The sequence below is a fragment of the Pelobates fuscus genome, chromosome 10, assembly GCF_036172605.1.
Source record: "Pelobates fuscus isolate aPelFus1 chromosome 10, aPelFus1.pri, whole genome shotgun sequence".
NCBI lineage: Eukaryota > Metazoa > Chordata > Amphibia > Anura > Pelobatidae > Pelobates > Pelobates fuscus.
The window spans coordinates 98,845,713-98,870,556 of NC_086326.1; the positions used below are offsets into that span (position 1 = coordinate 98,845,713).

At 43.6% G+C, this 24,844-nt stretch overlaps 1 protein-coding gene across 3 annotated transcripts in view; it reads right to left on the reverse strand.

Moving 5' to 3' along the window:
• VCL (vinculin) overlaps positions 1–24,844 on the reverse strand; it is an 81,287-nt gene that overhangs the window by 37,340 nt on the left and 19,103 nt on the right. For all 3 annotated transcript variants that reach the window (XM_063434278.1, XM_063434279.1, XM_063434277.1), the window contains 3 exons: positions 15,609–15,679; positions 8,023–8,173; positions 5,865–5,973 (listed from right to left, as the gene is read on the reverse strand). In XM_063434278.1, coding sequence (XP_063290348.1) covers positions 5,865–5,973; positions 8,023–8,173; positions 15,609–15,679 — 331 coding nt within the window. The remainder of the gene's footprint in view (positions 1–5,864; positions 5,974–8,022; positions 8,174–15,608; positions 15,680–24,844) is intronic.

The following is a 24,844-nucleotide window of genomic DNA, read 5'->3' on the forward strand; positions in this document are numbered from 1 at the left end:
TATTTCATTCAGTAATGTTATACAAAAAAACAATAGTGACCATTAAAGGGATACTCCAAGAATCATAATCACTACAGTTTGCGGTATTGGTTACGATGGCAGTGCCAGGTACACTGGCTCAGTTTTCCAGTAATGGCAAAACCTGGGCAATGCACAAGGCCTGCGGAAGTAAACATGGTGGGTCTAATGCAGTGGAAAGTAGAAAAATTGAAGCAAAGGGCTCTTCATCTGTAAATTTCAGTGGGGATCCTGAAGCATGAACGACATCTTTTTTAGCCTTAGCAGTGGTTGGCCAACATATCCTTAACATCAAATCATGGGGGAGGGAATAGATCTCAGCCTTGTAAGGCATCGTAGGGAAAAAAAAAAAAAAAAAAAACGGTTTCAAGAAAGTTGGTTCCTTTAGATCAGTGATGGCTAACCTTGACACCATAAATGGTTTCTGGACTACATTTCCCATACTAGCTTTTAGACTCTAAAAGCTAGCTGAGCATCCTGGGAAATGTAGTCTAGAAACAATTTATATTATAGAGGTTAGCCATCACTGCTTTAGACCAACATCTTTCAACTTAACATTTCTGCACCATACATGGCTGTGCAGTCCAAACAGGAGGGGGCAGCACATGCAGTAAGGCACAAATGGTATCCCACTATGAGTACATATATACAACCACTATGTGGCCTATCCAAATGGGGGTTCCAGACAAATAGATCTAAAAAGCACAAAGGCACACAGTTACAACAGACAGGAAGAGACTTGCAATACTAGCCGTTTATATACATTTACACAGAGTTCCTGCTTATTCCTCATTTTACAGTTTTTTTTGTTTTTTAAAACACAGTTTGGCAATTTGGCAAAGCTGAGACATAACATGAGCTACATCTATACATGTTGAACTACACAAATTGCTTTATTTTAGGTCCTTATATAGTCATACACATTGTATTTAAGAATTACCGTATTTTTCGCTCCATAAGACGCACCTCACCATAAGACGCACCTAGTTTTTAGAGGAAGAAACCCAGTGTTTCTTACTGTGTTTCTTACTATGGGACAGTTTGTACAGAATATTTTTTTCTCCTCTCTCCCACAGACTTCATCTCCCCCCCTCCCCCCTCCCCACCCTCCCCCCTCCCCACAGACTTCATCTCCCCCCCCTCCCCCCTCCCCACAGACTTCATCTCCCCCCCCCCTCCCCCCTCCCCACAGACTTCATCTCCCCCCCCCCTCCCCACAGACTTCATCTCCCCCCCCTCCCCCCTCCCCCCCCTCCCCCCTCCCCACAGACTTCATCTCCCCCCCCTCCCCCCTCCCCCCTCCCCCCTCCCCACAGACTTCATCTCCCCCCCCTCCCCCCTCCCCCCCCTCCCCCCAGACTTCATCTCCCCCCCCCCTCCCCCCTCCCCACAGACTTCATCTCCCCCCCCTCCCCCCTCCCCACAGACTTCATCTCCCCCCCCTCCCCCCTCCCCACAGACTTCATCTCCCCCCTCCCCACAGACTTCATCTCCCCCCCCCCCTCCCACAGACTTCATCTCCCCCCCCCCCTCCCCACAGACTTCATCTCCCCCCCCCCTCCCCACAGACTTCATCTCCCCCCCCCCCTCCCCACAGACTTCATCTCCCCCCCCCCTCCCCACAGACTTCATCTCCCCCCCCCCTCCCCACAGACTTCATCTCCCCCCCCCCTCCCCACAGACTTCATCTCCCCCCCCCCCTCCCCACAGACTTCATCTCCCCCCCCCCCTCCCCACAGACTTCATCTCCCCCCCCCCCCTCCCCACAGACTTCATCTCCCCCCCCCCCTCCCCACAGACTTCATCTCCCCCCCCCCTCCCCACAGACTTCATCTCCCCCCCCCCCTCCCCACAGACTTCATCTCCCCCCCCTCCCCACAGACTTCATCTCCCCCCCCTCCCCACAGACTTCATCTCCCCCCCCCTCCCCACAGACTTCATCTCCCCCCCCCTCCCCACAGACTTCATCTCCCCCCCCCTCCCCACAGACTTCATCTCCCCCCCCTCCCCACAGACTTCATCTCCCCCCCCCTCCCCACAGACTTCATCTCCCCCCCCCTCCCCACAGACTTCATCTCCCCCCCCCCTCCCCACAGACTTCATCTCCCCCCCCCTCCCCACAGACTTCATCTCCCCCCCCCTCCCCACAGACTTCATCTCCCCCCCCCTCCCCACAGACTTCATCTCCCCCCCCCTCCCCACAGACTTCATCTCCCCCCCCTCCCCACAGACTTCATCTCCCCCCCCCTCCCCACAGACTTCATCTCCCCCCCCCTCCCCACAGACTTCATCTCCCCCCCCCTCCCCACAGACTTCATCTCCCCCCCCCTCCCCACAGACTTCATCTCCCCCCCCCTCCCCACAGACTTCATCTCCCCCCCCCTCCCCACAGACTTCATCTCCCCCCCCCTCCCCACAGACTTCATCTCCCCCCCCCTCCCCACAGACTTCATCTCCCCCCCCCTCCCCACAGACTTCATCTCCCCCCCCCCCCACAGACTTCATCTCCCCCCCCCTCCCCATAGACTTCATCCCCCTCCCCATAGACTTCATCCCCCTCCCCATAGACTTCATCCCCCTCCCTCCCCATAGACTTTATCCCCCTCCCTCCCCATAGACTTTATCCCCCTCCCATACTGTCCCCCTCCCCTTGTCCTATAATTACTTACCTGTCTTGCAGCGTTGGCCGGCAGCACAGGGCGCACCGCGGTAGTGGAACTTGAATTTCATGTTCCGGTTTCCGGCGGGACTGAAAGGAAGTGCGCACTCAGCTTGTGCGCACTTCCTTTCAGTCCCGCCGGAAACCGGAACATGAAATTCAAGTTCCACTACCGCGGTGCGCCCTGTGCTGCCGGCCAACGCTGCAAGACAGGTAAGTAAAGCTTCATATTCGCTCCATAAGACGCACAGACATTTCCCCTCACTTTTGAGGGGAAAAAAAGTGCGTCTTATGGAGCGAAAAATACGGTACAAAAAACTAGCCAAATATTTTTGCTCATACAGCAATCTGGCCAGGATTTTTTTTTTTTTTTTTTAAATTCTTTATTTTGTCAAGGCATATATAAAGGGTACAGAATGAAGAGATGGGAAATGCAGGGGTGTTCCACAGTAATGGGTTGGTACAGAGATATTATCAGTAATTACATTTCCAGGTATTAAATGCCTCATTTTTCATTTTATAGGTCATGTATTATTAACAGGAACGTTATTCAAACAGTATAGATCAACGTAAAGCATGATGTCAGAAACTAGTGTAGTAAACTGGTGAGTGGTAGTTTAGTGTTTGAGCGTCGACGTTAATACCTTGCAAGAGGTGACCCGGTTAGGCTATTGATGTCAGGCAGAGGTATATTGTAACGTCTTGTCGTGTGGGGTATGTGTTAAGGGCTTCCGTGGCTGTCTGGGTATGATGAGTGGGTTCCTGGGGGTGTCCTGCCAGGGGTCAGCTGCCTTCGGGGTTCGTACCGGCTGGCCACCTAGGAGGGGTGTAAGGGTGGGCGAGTCAGTGGTGCAGCATGTATGTAGGCGCGAGCCTTTTAGGTAGGTAGTCGGTGAGGGGCAGTGGCAGAGGCCTCTGCCGTTCGTGCATTCCCCTAACCTATGGGGAGAGGGGGGGGGGGGGAAATTGAGAAAAGACTGAACGTGTTCGTCTGTTTGTGTGTTGGCTTTAGTGGAATAGCTGGCAGTTTGCGCCAAGAATGTTAAAACATGAAATTAAAACCAAAACTAGATCATTTAAGAAAGAGAGAAGAACATGGAATAGGCATTTGCTACAGTCCGCTTTGTAGGGTGCCACTATAGTGTGGCTCGTTGTAAGATGAATTTTTCCTTTCGCGGCCAGCATTGGGGAGGTGCACTGCAGTAGTGCCATTTACGCTGAGATTAAGTCACTGAGTCCTGATCCTGAGATGGATTACGATTCCGAGCTGGAACAAAGGGTGTCACATTGGGTATGTTCCATTGGTGTTGTGTTGCTGGTCTCGGTGGAGTTCCGGCTCCTCTCGTCAGGTCCAGGGCTGTGAAAAGAGTGGGAGCATCCATTGGGGAAGACGCTGTGTGCGCCTTTCCGTCCTTGAGGACCGTTAGGGTTCGGGACGCAGACCAGCGGTAGGCCACGCCAGCTTCTCGCAACTTAGTTGTGATGGGTTGCATGGTCTTTCTCCAGAGCAATGTTGCCCTGGTGACATCCTGGTAGAATGTTAGCTGGTGTGATTCAAAGTCCATGGGGGCCCTGTCTTGAAACGCCTTCATGAGCTTTTGTTTGTCAGTAAAGGTTTGGCATTTGAGGATAATGTCCCTGGGCTGGCTCGTTGGGGCGCGTTGTGGTCTATTGACCCTGTAAACTCCGTCCAGTGGGATTTGTTTTGCTTGTTTGGCGGGTAGGGATGAGGCCATCAGCCGCCTAATAAAGTGTGGCAGTTCCTCCGCGGTCACCGCATCGGAGACTCCGCGGATTTTTATATGCTTGCGCCTACTCCTGTCATCCAGGGTGTCCACTCTGTGTGTCAGGGAGGAGTGCAGAGTTCTCATTTGCTGTACAGTGTCCCCTAAGGCTGCCAGGCCCTGCTTTATATCGATCGCGTCTTCCTCTGTGGCTTGTACACGGTCAGTGACCACTTGTACTTCAGTTTTGACAAGGGCGATGTCAGTGTCAAATAGCAGCTTAAGTCTCTCATAAAGGTCTGCGATGTCCTTTTTAGTGGCATGTGCTGGGCTTGGGGACTCGATTGCGACGGCTGTCGCTGTGTCTGGGTACTTTCTGCCGTTCCCGCTCCCCCCTTCAGTCTCCTGTGGCTCTATGGCATCTGGGACGGCTGGGGGTGGTGAGGGTTCTGCTGTTTTAGGCCTGGAGCATTTAAGGAGCGTCCCTATGTCTCTCGCCTCTGAGATGGGTGCCCCTGTCTGTTTTTGCGTTTTCCGACCCATGGTTGGTGTGTCAGGGTCGTGTTGGTAGGGGTGCAAATACTCACTCCAGTCCGCGAGGAGCTCGGCGTGGTAATTTGCGGCCTTCAGGCTTTCAGACCGGAGCTTCTGCCGGGTCCTGCGGGGTGGTGCTGAGGCGGATCCGAACCGGAATGGCATGAGTCGATGCCGCAGGGGTTCCCTTTCCCGCTGTGAGAGTTGATGGTCGGCGGCTTAAGGTTATTTTTGCCGTTTTCGGCGTTTTAAAAGCGATTTGTTGCGGAGCTGTTAGTAATGGCGTCTAGGCTGTAGCGTTGCCAGGCCACGCCCCCTGGCCAGGATTTTTAATATACAATAATTTATCATTTAGAAACCAACAGGAATGCCAAGAACCAGGGCATACCATGACATATGACAAAATACTCCCTACGCGTTTCGGACCAATTCAATTAGTCCTTAGTAAAAGAAATCATAGATTCAGAATATTTAAAGGAAAACGGTCCCTTTTCTTCAAGTTACATGTTAAATACTAAAAATCACCAGTAACTTTACCTTTTTCAATGTGATGCTACATTTTATTTTTAAATTGAATTAAATATTAAGCAAATTACATCACAATTGAGTCAACGGGGGCAAAGCCAGGCCAAAAAACCCCGCAAATGATGGGGACAAACACAGGCATCGTTGAACACTGTTCTTGTTTCTCTATGCTGACTGATAGATACAAATAACATGGCTTATAATAATGATTGACAGGGAGCACCCTGTTACAGCATAGTGAGATGTGAATTTCTAGATTTCATTTAGTTTTTCACACCTCATAAAAAACATTTATTTGTCTAACAGGGGATAAGGAAATGTAATCTTAAAAATCATGGGAAAGTACACTTCCCTCTAGCAAAAAATAATGAGACCCGATAACCAAGCCATCACAAGGCACATACCAGGGCCCAGGTTCTTTGTGTATGTGACAAGGTCCTCCATGCTCTCCACAACCTCTGCCACGGTCAGGTACTCTAGGATTCCTCTGCACACGCGTATAATTTTCCTCACCTTGGGAAGAACAGAGATAGGTAAATAAAGTATGTTATGTTATTGTAGTTCATTTTCTATTATTGCAAAACACACATCAAGCAGTAAAGAAAAATAAATCTCACTCTCATTGGACTAAAAACTTTACATAATCATAAAAAAGAAAAGAGAGGAAAAAAAATTACTTATGTATTATTTATGTAATGTTTTACAAAAGGTACAACATATAATTCTCATGTAGGAAATGCAACTTGTCGGAGCTATGATCATCTCATCACACATTGAAGTAGGACACTCTTCACGCCAATTATCAGCTTGGCTCTTACTTGTAGGAAAGCTGCAGTAAACTTTTGATGCAAAATCATAAACTCAAACGGGAACAAGGGCACTCTAGACCAAATAGAACCTTAGTCATAGGTCAAAATGTTAATTCACTAAAACCAAAGGGAATAGCTAGTTTGTTTTATACTCGGCATTTGGACAAACTCCAGTACCTCGAGGGTACTTAGTAATATAAGTTGACAAAATAGTCCATTAAGTAATTGCAGTTAATTTAAAAGAAGAATAAAACAAATGTCTACTTCTTGACAACAAAGTGACAATCGCATCTCTACTTGGATCAATAATCCCTTAAACCCCACATTAACCAACATAGCACTGAATATGTTGGCTCCGACTTAGAAGAGAGCACAAAGCATATTCAAGATGAACCAAGCATGTGGGAAATTCTCAGGTTGAGACCCCATTGACATTTTGATCTAAATTTGGTCATGAGATCCCACCAGCGTTTAGAAGTTTGCAGCAGCTGTTAATGAATTTCTGAATTGCTCGTGTAAGGGTAAAGGGCCGGAAAGGTTTCCTAGAGTTAAACCTTAATAAAATTCTTAACATTATATCGGCATTTACAAAAGAGTTCAGTGGTTTTAATATTATTTGTGATTTCTGATTTAGTGATTTAAAAAAATATTAATGAACAATGTAAAACTTAAGTGTTACAGAATATGCCAGGGGTAGGCAAGCTTCGGCACTCTTGATGTTGTGGACTACATCTCCCCTGATGCTGTAAGAGCGTTATGGGAGATGCAGTCCAACATCTGGAGTGCCGATGGTTGCTTATCGCTGGTGTATGCTGCACCTATGGCCTATCTAAGCTTAAGACAATGATTATGGAGCAGATAAATATGTTGTGTTGTTACGCTGGTCACAGTGGAGTCAAAAGTCTGTTTATGATACAGACTGTTCGTTCTTACTTTTTAGTTTTGTGTCCTACGAGCTTTGGACGTTGCAGGGCACTAGTTACAGTTTACCTGGGCATTGAAATCCCCGGCACAGATCTATTCTACTTTTAACATATATAACTTAAAAAAGGGGGCGAATACCCTCAATCAGTGGCGGTTTAGTAATGTTGTTATGTAGTACTAATGCTGTACTGTCTTCTTATGTTATCTGTATTTTACTTTTGTCAATACGCTGTTAACACAGCGCTTTATACAATTGTCAGCACCTGTCACTGATCTTTACACAGGTTATGCTTAAAGGGACAATGTAAGCACCCAGACAATGTTTACATGGCAGCTCTAACTCTGCCCACAGTGGCTGTCTACCAGACAGCCACTAGAGGGCTTCCGGAATCCTAACCGACCATTGGTCGGTTATCTGACGCTGGACGTCCTCACGGACCTCCAGCGTCAGATTTTTCCCATAGAAAAGCATTGAATAATGCTTTCCTTTGGGTAGGTCTAATGCGCGCACGCGCAGCCATTACCGCCCATGCACATTAGGTCTCCCCTGCCGTCAGTGGAGCGTGTGCAGAGCCTGACTCAGCACCGAGGGACATTGGTGCTGGATTCAGATAAGTGGTTAATCCCCTCAGCCCCTAACGGGTTTGTTTTCCTGGCACTATAGGATCCCTTTAAGCCTCAATAAAAAAAAGTGAATGACAAAAATAAATAACTATTCTTTTGTGACAATCTCAAGTTACACAGGAAGAGAATGCAACAGAGTTAACAAGAATAAACTTAAGGACAGTTCATAGCATCTGTGTATAATGCAGCCAGTCTTTGCACCTACCTCGGCTTCATCAAAGGTCAAAAGAAGATCAGAGGTGCCAGAAAGTATCCCTCGTGACCCATCAATCAGATAATCACGGGCTGGGACAGAGTATGGATCAGCATGCAACATCTGAGCAGCCTGGACGAGTTTTGCACACGCATTTTCTACTCTGGGGCGAAGAAGAGTTGAGAGAAAAATAAATAAATAAATACATTTTAAGAAAAATATTGTATTTATACTTAAACTGGAAAAGGCACAGAAACAAGAGCACCTCTTACAAAGAGAATAATAAAAAATAAAAAAAAAACAACATTAAGCCAAGAGAGGTCAAACAGCATATAGTTATAGTTTCTCTGAATTAAAAACAGCTAACTCAGTGCAGTTGGGGCTGAAACTATGTCTATACGTTTGATAAGGAAGTCTTTCTGGCATGAGGGTGTGTGGCTAGAGAGGCAGGTTTATGGTACAGCATCTACATTTTTTTGTGTGCAAAAACTATAAAGATTTGAGCATCTCATATTGATTGTTCATTTTATTGTAAAAAAAGTTAAATCTTTCAATAAAGACTACCGGTATTTGAAAAGATTTGAGCATGCAAAAAATATAGCGTATTAATGAGACCTAAATATATCAAATTCATTAAAGTTGTATTGGTTTCCAGAGTGTCCCTTTAAAATCACAGAGTGAACCCTCCACCCTTTCACCTTTATTCCAACTTCTGAAATCTCTCTCAGTCAATGTAATCATCTTAAAAACTGCCCAAACACAGAAATTCTACTTAAAGTCCTGCATAGATGGTGCGTAGTACCTACAGGACTTACAAAAATGTATGAAAATCAAACACCAATTTGTTGGAGATGTAAAACGTTTAATGGCGCATATACCCACATATGGTTGTGAGGAGATTGCTAATATTTGGTAAATTATTTTTTATTTCATAAACATATTCACAAATGTGGATTTGAGACATGCTCCAGAAACTGCTCTTACATATATACTGGCCAAACACATATCAAAAACAGCTTTTTTTTTTCTTAATTATACATTGCTTTTTAATAGTCAAAATTATAAGTGCACGTAACAAAAAAAATCTCAAAGCGCTTTTTGGTTAGATGTCCTAAATCAGCTAGTGCTCCAAATCAAAATGAATAAGAAGGTTAGTAGGTCACAAGGCTACTTGTCCAAGTCTTTTTAGATATGAGATGACTGGTCTTAATACCTATGGTCATCCCTTGCGGCAATGGATATATTTGTCTTATAAGTAAGTAACTTTTAAGAATTAGAACAATGCTTTTTAAAATTTATTTATTTACATATGTCGTCCATATGTATTTATTTATTTTTATTACTGGTATTTATAAAGCGCCAACAGATTCCGCAGGGCTGTACAATACATGGAGGACGTACAATTTACACAGACAAATACAAAAAGGTAGAGAGGGCCCTGCCCGTAAGCCGATATCTAGCCATTGAAGCGCTTATATGTTTATTATTGTCCAAAATAGACCTAAATCTCTGGCAAATTCTCTGGAAATTTTAAACTTCCCATGAGAATTAATAATTGTAAGACTCAAGTTGTAATTTGATTTTTGCACAATTATTCTGTTAAAGGGACACTATAGTCACCAGAACAACTACAGCTTATTGTATTTGTTCTGGTGAGTATAATAATTCCTTTCAGTCTTTTTGCAGTATTCATGGTATGCATAGTCCCTTCTGCCTATTCCACTGCAGCTCTGCTTACAGTGTTCGCTATTGCCTTTACAAAGGAACCTGCGGCTCTCGGGCCTAGCTCTCTTGATTTATCCTAGGGCTACAGGGATCATGCTGGCAGCCAACAGGTCCGAAGACTGTCACGGAGATCACTAAAAATCCACAAAGGACACCCAGTACCAAAAGGAACTAACATATAATGCTTTATTTTACTTAGGGCTAGCCCATATGTTCGTTACATAAAGTTTGCTGTGACACACTTAATACAAATAACCAAAAAAAAAATATATAATATATATATATATATATATATATATATATTTGAAAAAAACAGGAATCTCTTTATTCAATAAGATGTCACACCATCGTCACACCAACCAGCACAAAATATCTCAGTCTCCAGAATTAGCAATATGCAAATCGACCTGAATATGAACCAGCCTTGCTATTCAGGTGCTGTTGCTACCAACAGAGGGCGCTATACAGGCTCCCTAGCCAAATCCACCTGGTCAGTAGCAATCCTCAGCAGGACATGATAGCAGACAAAACATATAACAATAAAACAACAATACACACACCCTGCCCCTACGATGGGCACAGGGTGAAAGACACAGGAGTAGTCCAGGGTCCTACATAAAGTGTTAGTCTGAAACTCCTGGTGATGGTGACTACCGTCACACAAAAAAAGCCTGCCCAAAATCCTTTCCCCTAATAAAACTAAACCTTGCTTTTTTTCACCTAAAGAACAGTTCCAGAACATATCCATACATGACATAAAAAAAATGAAAATGCTAATATCCACAATCATAATAACCCATCAGGTTTACTAACCTTCTACCACATACTCATTCATTCATTAGCTGCTTCCCCATACTGTTAAACATCAAGTTCTAAATATCGCATCTCCAATAACTACTTTTTTTATCCAACTCTGCCACCAACCCTCTTTGTTGTGCCCAGAGATTGTGACTTCTTTCAATACTTTCCACTCCTTGCACCAGAACTTCCCATGCAATTATCTATTTCCCACAAATACTCAAACTCCCCATCTTTTTTTTTTTTTTAAAAGAACATTAAAGGGACACTATAGTAACCTGAACAACTACAGCTCAACGAGGTTGTTCAGGTGAGAACTATAGCTCCCTGCAGTATCTCATGTAAACACTATTTTCTGAGAAAATACAGTGTTTACATTGAAAGCTAGGAACACCTCCAGTTGGCAGTCACTCAGAGTGAATCAGAGGGACTTCGGAGTTGATGGAGGCAATAATATGCCTCCATCCACTCAGATCTGCTGTCAGCAGAGCACAGGGCAGCACTGTGCACAGCATCCTGTGATTCACTATCTCCTCCCTCCACATGCAGACACTGAACTTTCCTCAGATATCCATGGATTCAATTCATCTCTATGAGGAGATGCCGATTGTCCAGGGCTGTGTTTGAATCATGCTGGCTCTGCCTCTGATCTGCCTCTTTGTCAGTCTCAGCCAATCCTATGGGGAAGCACTGCGATTGGATCAGGCTACCACGTGTTAGCAGACTGCTTGTTTTTCTGAGTCTAACAGCATGCAGATTTACAGCTTCAGGCTTGAATACAGTAAGAGTTTTACTATATTTATGGAGGCATGAGGTGGCCACGGGGGGTTAGATGGTGCTGTTAACACTATAGGGTCAGGAATACATGTTTGTGTTCCTGACCCTATAGTGATCCTTTAACTTTTAAAGAGACACTAGAGGCACCTAGACCACTTTATCTTAATGAACATTTTTTTAATCCTGCAGTAAAACTCCGCTATTTCTTTCGGGTCTTTCAGTCTAGAATTCTCAAAAGACTAACAGACCTAGATCCATGGGTCCAACCACTGTCCTGGCCCTTAGAAGGCTCTACCAAATATAATAAAAAACGGGTCACCATAAAATCATTGGTGCATCATTACACGCCATTATAAGAAAACTATAGTGCCACAGATCAAACTTGTTTTCCTGGCACTATAGCTTCCCTCTCTGCCAGGTCCCCTCCGGCGGTGAAGGTTTTAATAACCAATTCAGTTACTTACCTGGGTCCCTCGGCGCTGGCTCAGCTCCGCCCCCGCCGGCAGGGGAGACCTAATGCGCAAGCACAACAATAGCCACGCTCGCATTAGGATTTCCCCATAGGAAAACATTATTCAATGCTTTCCTATGGGGAAAAAATCTGACGCTGGAAGTCCTCATGCAGAGCGTGAGGACGTCCAGTGTCAGATAGCTGACCAAAGGTCAGTTTCAATTCCAGAAGTCCCTCTAGTGGCTGTCTGGTAGCCACTAGAGAAGGACTTAACCCTACCAGGTAATTATTGCAGTTTATAAAAACCTAGTTTGCACATAGACCACTTCAATAAGCTGAAGAGGTCTGGGTGGCTACAGTGTTCCTTTTAACTGATAATGAAAAATTCTTGGTGGAGATCGTTTTACTTTTTTTCATTTTGGTATTAAGATAATATACTTGACTAAATTTGTAATATATTAAATAATAACATACATTTAGATCAGGAAGGCAAATTAACTAGACCTGTGTCTGACCACTTGCTGATGGGGTTTAAGTTATGTTAAGATGCATTGACTCATGTATAAGCATCCTATTCACACTCCTCTTAATTTAAGTCAGCTACGAGAAGGGATTTATGAAAGTGTCACTGGTTTTCATTATCAACATGCACAAATGTGTGTAACAAGCCAACATAGAGAAGAGCAAGAGCTTAAGAAAGCTATATATGGCTCTGGCCACACTCCTTATCAGTCAATACAGACACATACTACATCCAGCATAACATGTAAAAAGAGAGAGCAAAGTTTGTCTCTGTTCATCATAACATGAGTCACTGTCCAGCCTCTCTAGAGCACCAAAAATAATAACGACGAAAGGCATCCCTCGTTCCAACAGCTAGATTAATTACTTACAGAAAGTATAAAACTGATGGTGCTAAAACATCTAACTACAGGATATCTTACTGGGTAACTGCATACATATTGCATTCCTAGAAGCAACAGTAAACATAAGGTGAAAACTAGAATGAACAGGTTTCACAAAAAATAATAAAATAAGACATGCTTATTAAAAAACAAAAAAGGGGGGGCGAGGCCGGGCTGGCGAGCTGAGCGGTCGCAGGACAGCTCGGCTCCTGCACAAAGAGGCACATAAAGCTGATAAATCGTGATTTTGATGGAAATAACCCACCAATACCTGCGGTCCATGAAGTAACCGGGCTGCCCGAGCTGGGGTGAGGCTGGCTCCCGGAGTTTTAGTCCCTCAGAGGAGAGGGCCCACTGCATCAGGCGGGACGTGGAGGAGACGGCCGCTGCACCACTATCCTGCTCGACTGAGCCTCACATACAAGCACCTCTGGACCTAGGGGGTGATCCCAGTCCAAGCCGTAGGGCCACACTCTGAGGCACCGTCACATCATCATACAGACCCGAGACCCGCGCTTAAGACGGCGGTGGCCACGTGCACAGGAACTATAACGCAAAGCCTGAGTCACCTGGCCCGGCGAACAGGGCACTGAGTAGTAAATGACCACTACCAGGCAGCGGTCCCTAAGCCTGGAAACTCACCGGACACATGGCACTCGTCACTCACCACCGACGTGAAAACTGCAGCCGAGAAGTCCGCTCACCCTTCATCTGAGCTGGGCGCTCACCAGGAGGAACCCATCCACAGCCTGCCATACCCCCAGGGAGAAGTTTAGGATCCGGCGGAACCCTGGGCCCACGATCCTGGTGATGGGATCAATGGCGGAAGGGCGCGAGCGCCTATTAGAGCCTCAGGCAGAAGACAAGATGCCCTCAGACACAAAGACGCAAAGACGCCACGGCAGCATGAACAAGCAAAAACCCGCGCCAACAGTGCCCACCAGAAGAACCAGCTGAACCGGGAACCTCATAAACCTGGTCGCCAGGAAGGGTGCATGGACCGACCCACAAAAGCGGACTGGTGCTGCACACTCCCGAGCTAGACGACACCTGCCTGTGCCATACTACACTAGGACAGACTGGTAACTTACACAGCCTCTGTGATGAGCTGATGAGACCTGATCCCGTGCTACCTTTATTGCTGTGCACACTATGCCTGACGCGGGATCTAGCCTGCATAGCTTTACTTGATGAGTACCCTCGTTACTTCAGAATAATGAGTTTTGTTTTATAACCTATAGTTTGATCGTTAAATACTTGAACCGTCAAGCGGACATCGCTAGTGCTAGCCTAAAGGAGGTATACTCTGTTGTGTCTCTAGCTAGTAATGTGAAGTAAATAAAAGGGGGGTCAGATCATACATATGCTTAGCACATCAGTCACTGAATTGCAAATGACGTGACATGCCACACCAGCTCAGCTCACACAGATCAGCCCAGCAGCTCTCATGGTCACTAGTGCTCTGCTCCACTTAAATAACACATGAGCACCTAGTAATTCAACAAAACGAGCCACAACTAGCTCATAGCAACTACTGACACACAGCAGCGACATTATGCGGAACAACGAGACCAGCCAGACTATAGTTAAAGCTATCTACTGCCACCGACGCGACGACCTATAAATTGCTAACCTGACGCGGGTTCGAAACCTTAAATAGTCTTGCATTACTTTAACATCAACTCACCTAGACAGACATCGCTTCCGAGTGGGCTCACATTATTACGGCTTTACCACAAACACACATACCAAGCTAACCAGACATAGTGACATCACTTAAAATATTTTGTTATGACCTTGTTTAAAACAGGTCTCCTTTAAGCGACTTACAAAAACATAAAAATGAGGCACCGATAATCTGGAAATGTACTTAATATTATTACTGTATTAACCCGATGCTGGACTACCCATGCATTTCTCCCTCTTTATGCTGTATCCTCATATTTGCCTTAATAAAATAAAGATTTAAAAAAAACTTTGTAAAAAAAATAAATAAATTATATGGGTAATATACTCAGATACATTTACAAAGCATCACACACCATTTATTGATCAGGGCCAGCACTACCGCTAGGTGAACTAGGCAGTCGTCTAGGGTTCACTGGTTTGGTGGGCACAATCTTCGGATGACCGGGAGGTGGAGATCCCACCGCACGGCGCTTCCCTCCTTCCAGTTACTCCATGTAGCATGGCAGAGCGGACCACGGTAAAGGATATTAAGCATCATCAATTTAGTCTGACAGGATGTGCTCAGTTAAAGCAACTAGCAGCTTCCTGTCAGACCAGGTAGAGGATACTGAATACTCCACGGCGGTCTGCTCAGCCATGCTACATGGAGTTAAACAGGGGGGGGGGGGGGGGGGGGAAGGGCCACAAAGGGGTGGGGCAGGCGGAAGGACAAATGACACACCATTTTCATTTGGGGGGAGTGGGGGACAGATCTTGCCTAGGATGCAAAATAGTCTAGCACTGGCCCTGTTCCTTATATTACACAAGGGTGACATTACATTCCTGAAAATGCATCTACTTCGGAAAACAGGTATAAACGTTTGTTGTATTTACACACTTGCTTTGGCATGACATACTTCATATATATATGTATGCATTAAAGTATTAAAAGTACAGGATCACTTAACTGAGATGAAGTTGTCTGGGGGACTTTAGTGTTCCTTTAAATATATATATTGGTACGCAGTGAGAGGGTAAGTACATTTGTTCGTAGTGGTGAAATGGCTGCATGAAATTCAGCCAGTAAAATACACTGCAAAAAAGCCACCCAACAAGTTTCATATTTCTAAGAGTACTTACTCATAGAATATAAGTACATACCCTTAGAGAAACGAAATAGGCAAGACGGCTGTTTTAGTGTGTTTGTGTGAAGGATAAAGATTCCACAATCTCTAGAGAATGAACCTTAGCCTGTCTATATATAGTGTACTTACTTGATAAATGCAGGTGGCATGTCACGCTTCATGACCTGATCTTCTGTGGTCTGGACTGTCTCCTTTCCGACCTGAGATAGAAAAATAAAAAATAGAATGTCAGAAATTTTCAGTGGAATAACGTTAACTGGAGGTCTATTAAAGTGTAATAATGCAATTATTATTCAGTAGAATGAAAATATAGAGTGCAAAACAATACCGAAATGAACATCAGAGAGAGGAAACATCCAGATGGTGCATGTTATGCAGGGGTGAATTTTGGCTACATCAGAAGCTTTAATTTTTATGCGTCAAATTGGGTGGGGATGTGAACCATAATGCATGTTCTGGCTTGTACCCATAGCAGCCTAAGTGTGGTGTAGACCTGTTTAATGATTTCTTCCTAGAGGCCAAATTTGCCCATACAGTTGTCCAGGTTGGAGAACTGACTCATACATTTTTTGTTCTCAATATTCTTTTAGAAGCAGTGCTAAAATAGTTAGCTTAAGTGAATGGCTTGAACATAGTCCTCTAAAAAGCCACTTTAGAAACATAGAATGTGACGGCAGATAAGAACCATTCAGTCCATCCAGTCTGCCCAATTTTCTACATACTCTAAATAGTCCCTGGCCTTATCTTAAAGGAACACTATAGTCACCAGAACAAGTACAGCTTATTGAATTTGTTCTGGTGAGTAGAATCATTACCTTCAGGCTTTTTGCTGTAAACACTGTCTTTTCAGAGATAATGCAGTGTTTACATTACAGCCTAGTGATAACTGCACTGTCCACTCCTTAGATGGCCTAAAATGCATCCAAACATTCAGTATCTCCTACCTCTGCATGCAGACACTGAACTTTCCTCATAGAGGTTCATTGATTCAATTAATCTCTATGAGGAGATGCTGATTGGGCAGGGCTGTGTTTGAATTGTGCTGGCTCTGCCCCTGATCTGCCTCCTTGTCAGTCTTAGCCAATCCTATGGTGAACCATTGTGATTGGATCAGCAGACAGCTTGTTTTTCTGAGGCAAACAGCATGCAGATCTACAGCTTCAGTCTTGAATAAAGCACGGGCCCAGGGGGGAGCTAGATGTGGTTTTAACACTATAGGGTCAGGAATACATGTTTGTGTTCCTGACCCTATAGTGATCCTTTAAGTTTAGGATAGATGAGTGAAGAAGGAACCAATGGAGCAAGCCCCACTAAATGGGAACAAAACAAATACAAAATGCTCTTAAGAGGAGTTGTACGTTTTAAAAGGACTATCCATGATGAATTTAAACTTTTACTATTTTAATGCAAGAATTAAATTTTAAAAGAATTTTTTTTTTTTAAAGTCGAAAAACAAGGTTTTTCTGGGGCCCTGTTCTCTGAATAAAAGTACAATGTTAGGGGCGGAGCCGTCAACCAAGCTGAGCAGACGCATTTAAGGAGAGCTCCAAACTTTAAAAGAAAATTACCCTTCTGGGAGGCCCAAATCCCGACCCAAAAGAACCGCAGGACTCACCTTCAGTGAGCAACTCACAATGGGATGGGAAATTTAAAAAAAAAAAAAAAAAAATTAAGCCGGACAAGTCAAGACTGAGCCTAAACATCGAAGAACTATTCAGGCAGGCAAATGGCGCGACAGGGCCCAAAATGGCTGCTTACCCTGAGGCCTACTCAGACATGTCGGATGATTTTTACCCCGAAGAAGTGGATGAAATTCCGGTGAAAAAAACACCGGCATCGGCACCAGCACGCCCAGACTCTGATCTGGTCACCACATTGTTCAAGAAAGCACTTCTGGCGGACCTTCAAACAACAATCCTAACAGACATAGCGAACATCCACACAGATATAAAAGGGCTTACCATGTTGGATGGGAGTACTGGAGACCACTACGAGCAACCAGGCCCTGCAGCTGGCTACACTCCAGCAAACTGAGTGAGCTTTAACACCAGGCTGAGAGACACACGACCGCCGCTTTGCCGCACTGGAAGACATGAGACGCAAGGTACGGGGCGTTGGGGAGGATATCCCGGCCACTGAACTACTGCACCTATTAAGGTGCTTATTTCAAAACACTAACCCCCAGAGAAAAAGGAAGACAATGGGGCTGAAAGGATTCTCCCGCATGCCAAAAGCATCCAGGGCCCTGGCTGCGGCACCCAGGGACCTGGTGGTTCGCTTCCAGAATGTGAGGGATGAAGCCACAGTCATGGCAGCCATTAAAGACTGCACTCCCTGCAAATTCGAGTTCATGTCACTCACATTCTTCCAAGACCTCTCAAAAAGTACCCTAGCATGGCAAAAGGTAGCTACTAACTTTCACTTCCCTCCTAAGATGACACAATATACAGTACCGATGGAGCAAGGAGCGCACGCTCATGGTCTGCAAAGGAGAAGAGAAATACTTGGTCCAGGACCTTGCAGAAGCCACAAAGCTGTTAGACATCCTGAGCCTCCCACGGGAACCTCTGACATCCACAAGACCCGCACAGCAGACTGAGCATCACATAGCTGGGACCCAGCGACTATTATCCCGTTTGTGCCAAGAAGGTCCACACTGGACTCGTATGCAGCAAGCACCATCTGACCGATACGGCAGGAATACCTGCTAAAGATCACCCTTAATTTACATGCCAAGATTAGATTGACTTTAGTTTAGGCACAGCTGAACAGTTACACGTATTAATCTTCCCCTCTGCCCGAAGAGGTTATCAACCACTTAAGTTACCATCACCCCCCCCAGCTGGCTCTGAAAAGAGCCAACACCACAAGACAAGTTCTCCCATTCCTAGGCGTACCTTTAACACAATAGCGATACGTCCCATAGACAGTAAAATTTAGAGATCTATACCCCCTTGCCTAGCGAGGCACCAACGGCATATGACTACATGGGAGATAGTCTCTGATGTTTATCCTTTAGTATCACTCAGAACAAAAATTTCAGTTCATAGTGGGTGGCACAGATAGCAGTTTTATCTTGAAATGTACAGGTCTCCGCTTACAACAAATGTTTACATGTCCTGAAATCTCATGCCTGTAAACTGAATACAAAAATAAAGAATACATAAAAGTACAATTACTATTATTCGCTATTGCCATAGTGGACTCCTATTCATGTCTATGGGAAAACGGTCAGACGTGAAGTAGATAAAACATAAAGGAAATACTTTCATAAAAGTCTCTACATTGCATATAATAGTAACAAATGGCCATTTCTTCAAAAGTACTAAAAAGGAAAAGGACTCATAAGGGATCTTTTGAGAACGCTCTAGACCTTGTTTGAAAAAGACATATTGCTCTGACCTCTTTATAACCAACAGGGGAGGAGGGAGGGGGCACTGGACTGCACCCCTCCCCCAAGCCCTAATAATGAAACAAAAATGTAGTCATCTGGAGAATATAATGCATTCACAGCAGCCATGAGATGAGCACACATACCCATTACCCAAACTTTCCAGCTGCATAATCCAGCGGAACACATCATAAAGAACAAAGGCGAAGAACTCAAACAAGATTTAAAAGGCAAGACTAGGAAAAGGTCCCAGGAACGCTTATCACACCTCATCTGCCTTTATACAAACATTAGGAACACAATCAGTAAAATACACACAGACACCATCCTTTATATTTTATTCAATACAGCCCTGATATACACGCTATTTTAACATATCCCTCACTTTATAAGCAATCTATCTTTGAACAAGGCTTAAAGTGCCATAGTCCAAGGTGCTACCCAGGACTAATGGTTGCCCTTCACCAAACCCACAACCACAGCAAAGCACTTAGATACACAAATTACCACCACTTTCTGTAACACACACACACACACACACACGACTTACTGATGAACGGTTGCCTGCCATAAATTTTAAATAATTTTAAAGTATGTAGGTGCCAAGGAGTATTAAAACAACGCTACAAAAGTCTCCAACCCTCGTCCACGACTCTGCCATGATTGCACCGTGGCAGGAATATGAAACATTTTTAAATAAATGTATTCGTAGTAAGAGGGCACACCTAAAACAAACAAACCATCCTAAAACAAAAACAAAAAAACAGACTCAAGATAGGTGCTGGGGCAATATAAAATATTAATAACTATTACCCTGCCTGCATTAAACTATGCCTACGCTTGTTCATATAGAAACGTTAATTTTTACTTTGCCTAGCATGTAATATAAGCGTGAACCTTAACCCACATTACTGTCACAGACTGTTATTAAAGCTTGCATGTTATATCAATATATCATATCAGAAATGCCTGATAATCCTGTTACTCGTCATCATACTTAAAAAATGTGCACAGTATTTTACATGCCATGTTATATTCTGCTATTGAATGGTTTCCTACAGCTATTGTGGCGTAGCAAGCCAGATTGTTAGTTCATGCACGAACAAAAAGAATAAAAAAAAAAATATATATATATATATATATATATATATATTAATAACTTTGCATTTTAAACCCAAGAAGTACTACCCAAGTGCAATTCCTAACCCTTGATTGGCCAGCTTGCATACACCAATGCGGTCAGGATCCAAATCTTTCTAACTCTGTGCGAAGATTTACTTGACCTTTGGTTGGGAGTACAAGTTTACATGATCAAAGAATCGCACTACTTTGCCTGGCAATGTAATGTCAATATGAATGTGTGGCTGGGCAAAGCAATGTCAAGTTAATAGCAGCAGGTGAATGGATGGGGACCTGACTGTCCCTGTTCCCTCCACCGATGATACAGCTAAGAGAGGGGGTAGTGCATGTGGCTCTATCCACTGCATTTACTTGTGTCCCCATATTCCAACAAACAAACAAAAACGAGTATAGATATGAACCATTCATACCACTTGCATTAAAGCAGGTTCATGTGGGAAAGTACTTATGGCTCCTACTCAGCTGATTAAATACCCCAAGCACTCATGGCAAATGATGACAACTCACAAGGGCTCAGTTCCCACTTGTCAAGCTCAGTGGGCGAATGAAAATTTTATCTCTGAAAATACTTAAAAAGGGACAATCTAAACCAAACGGAAAGAAAAAAAAAATGCAAGACTCGCTGTCATCTGCTTCAAAGCTATACAATAGTTTACTGTAAAATGTAAAGTCACTGTTTGCATATGTACAGTATACTAATTGTACATGTGAAGCTTGATTGACTAGAGAGAATAAAAACATTTTTAAAAAAATGGACACTCCAAATACATTTAAGTTCGGACAGACCACTTTGGAAACAAGTATACAATACTAAATATGTAACTATTCGCTTTTTTTTTTTTTTGCCAGAAAGATTGTAGCAAAAGAACAGCTGTAAACCTACTCCCATGCACTTCAAATGTTCCCCCATAGAAGTGAATAATTGATACTCTTGTATGAGCAATGCAACCACACAGAATTTCCACAAATTACTAATCTTCCCCAAAGCAGTTTATTCTTCTCAAAACTCACTTATTCGCCAGGGCCACTGCATAAGCTCAGTTACATTTTCTTAAATAAAAAAAAAAATAGTATATGTAGAGATTGTAGACGTATTAGTCCAGTGATGTAGATGTAAAAAAAAAACAGATAAAATTTGTATCTTGTTATACCTTTTTTAATGACAGGCTTTCGGGAGAACTTCCCTTTCTTAAGTCTGAATTCAAAGTTGAGTTGTGATACAGAGGTTAAAGCGACATGAGTGCAGATAAGACACAGGTTTGATAGAAAATAGACACCATTCTTGCAGAGGGTCATAAAAGTTAGATGCAGATTGGTTGAATATATAGATACACACACACACACACACACACACACAATACAATGTGTTACTCAATACAGCTTTGAAGTAAGAATATTTTGTAAACCTTCCTGACAAATAAGGTGATACAGTCCGGAACCACAAGTCTATAGAGTAAACGATAATGAGCCTGCAACATGAACGAGAGCCAAGTAATACTATTCCACGATTCAGTGGACGCGACCACGGACTAGCTTGGTGGGTTCAGCAGATTAACAATTCGGCTGAATTGGACGAGGCTCAACAGCTGAAACGGAGTGAGGCAATGAGGACATTGTTCTGTGTAAGTTTAGCAAGCTTTCTGTGGCAAACAGTGCAGAGAATTACACAAATAATGTTTCATTCCTTCCTGTGTCACTGAGCATGCATCCCCAAACCTTATACTAAACAAAATGTGTTTATGAAAACATAAGCTGCATCAGGACATTCTATGTTTGAACACCATCTTTAGGGATCAAATTGAAAGGATCGCAAATTGCAACATGTGGTTCTTAAGAAATTAAAGTAATGTAGCAAGAGCCTTTCAGTCACAGTTTGCTCAAGTGCCTTGCCTCAGTTCATATTGTTACATTCCAGCAGAAAGCAATATGTGACGGTGATGTGGAAACGTTGTCAAATTATTGATGGGGGGGGGGGGGGGGGGGGCAATGGCAAATGCACATATCATTTATTTAGCATGTTACTGGATTATTTTGTGGTTGGGGCTACTATTTGAACAGGTATATAACAGTTTATTGTAAGACATGTTTGAAGACAGGGAGAGCACTTAGAGAGGCATACATATTTACTAAAGTAAGAATTCAAAGAGTTTGAATTTAAGGCCAGAGTAGCTGAACCGGAAGCAGTTGACTTGGAGAAATTTTCTAGTTCATTTATTTTTGCCTTAAAATATGAACTCAATTTTGACTTCAACCTGAATTCTCCATTTAGTGAAAAACTCGGTATATGTGGCACCAACCAGGATGAGCATATGTATAAACATATATAATATCTGCTTGCCAAGCACAATGCATAGTTCAGACATATAGATGAGCCAAACGGTTAGTACAAAAAGAACGGCAAAATAAATTAACAAAGTTCTAAGTGGATAGCGAGAGGTTGCATGTAATATTGGTGCAGAGTGGTTCCCAAAAGTACGTTTATTTTATTTTACCGAGCTCACATTTATTCTGAGTAGTTCCCAGAATATAAGTTTATTTTGTCTTTATTATTTCTTAGCTAGATCAAATTCCTCCTATTATAAGATAGTCACTGAAAAGATGTGTTCACACATACTTTTAAATGTTGCAATTTTTTATAAAAACAGAAGTAGAAAAAGTTGATAAGTGGCCAAGTAAGACTTTCGCCTTAATTTCAGAGCAGGCAGAGTTTCAAAATATAGGATCGAGGGCTGTGCTTTGATGCATCCTTATTTTGTAGCACTTGAAGTTTTATTTTAATAACGGACTGGTCTGCAGAGAGGATATTCTGACAGATGCAATGGGAAGTTAAATTTGGATCCCATTAGCTTTTAATGTATCTTGGACACCAGGAAGCAGAGTGGGTGGCAAAGATACCAGCTCCCTGTCAGCTCTGTGTTGGGCTGTCACTCAGTTAATCATGAAGTGCTAAATTTGAATGACCTTTTCAATGCAGCATGGCTGCCACAATGCTGTCATCAGAAGGGGGAAACTTGGAACAGAAAGAAAACAGGTTGACAGTATTGTGAACATATGACCCTCAGAAGTGGGGCAGACCACCCAAGTCAACTATAAAATCATATACACCGACTGAGGGAATGTGCGGAGAGGAAATAACCAAGTAACGCCTTGCATATTTGATGTAGTTATCAGCTGTTGGGAGAAAAAAGAAAAAAAAAAAACACAATTTTTACAGTAACCACCCCATGTCTCTCCCCATGCACAAGATAATTTTTTTTTTTTACCACCATATTAAATAAAGACAGGACAGAGCTTGGTAGTTTAAAGGGAAACTATAGTGCCAGAAAAACAAGTTTGTCCCCCCTCTGTTAATAATCCCTCTGTCAATTCCCTGGATCCAGTGTCCATGTCCCTCGGAGCTTGCTCATCTCCGCCCATGCTCCTCCCCTCAGACGTCAGCCAGCGGGGGGAGAACTAATGCGCATGCGTAGCAATGGCCATGCTAGCATTAGGATTTCCACATAGGAAAGCATTATTCAATGGGGATTCCGGTGACACTGGAAGTCCTCATGCATACTGTGAGGACGTCCAGCATCGTTTAGGCGACCAAAAGAGCTGACCAATGAGCTGCAGTGGTCTGGGTGCCTGCAGGCTATGCTGAGGCAAAACTGTGATGAAAGACAACTACATGCAATGGCAGCTGACTGACAGTCTTATTAACCCATTCAATTTCAACCCCATTTCTGTGTCGCTGCTTTGGTTAAAACCTACTACTTCAGAAAGAAAAATGGAGAAGAGGCTGAATATTTTCACTTCACATGGGCCACTAAAAAGATATTGAAGAAAAAAAAAAAATCCAAAATATGAGTAACACAAAAACCATGATCATTAATCGGTGCAATGGATGGAAAACTCTGGCGGTGGTCAAAGTTCCACTAGGAGAATTAATATACAGTATACACTTTTGGCTATATACCCACACTGTGACGAGACCAATCTCGCCACATTGCATTGGAGGAGCCTGGTTGCCCGCCTCTTGCCCTGTGACTATGGACCCTGGGAGATTTGGCCCGTTCAATTCAGTATGATAGGAGTTATGTATTTTTGTATCCTTTTGTGTTTTACTGGTAACGTGCTCAATGGAGTCTGCCTCTATCTGGGTATAATTGGATTATTTTCCCCATTGTCTCCAGGATAGAGGGCTCTGTAAAACCGGTTTGGGCCAGATAGCCATGCTGCCAACCAGGCCCCAAAAGATACTTTACTAACTTCTGAACCCCTGGTCTGATTAATGCCATTTTTTGATATGTTGTTCCCCTGAATGGATTGATTGTGAATATATAATTTTATGTGAATGTGATGTATATTTTAGAAGTTATGAATATGCTGTAAAAAATATTTTTCTTGCCTGTGATAATTGCATCTTCTATTGTATAAGATAATTGTATCACAGGCAGAGGGGAGGATTTTGTGTGTAAATGCTGGGAGTGTCTTTTGAAATGTACGTGTATGATTGGTTATTTTGTAACACCCTGTGGGTGGTCCTACCTAAGGGAAACTGTCATAGAAGAAGGTTCTTTGTGTGCCATTAAACAGACCACTGCTTGACTCTCAACACGGAGCTCTGTCTCGTTCTTGGGGGGATTTACTGTATGCTGTTAGAGACTGATTGCCAGGAGTGTAAGCTGATTGTCTGCTTTTCCTGTTCGTCTGCTAGCAGCTATTCGTAAGGTTCCAGTTCGGGAGTTGGAGTACTATTTTGTATCCAGTTCGGGAGTTTGGTGTTCTGCAGTAGCTGTGCCTGTATCTCTGGAAGGGGAAGATCTCCTAAACGGCGGTTTAACCCCTTGCCTGC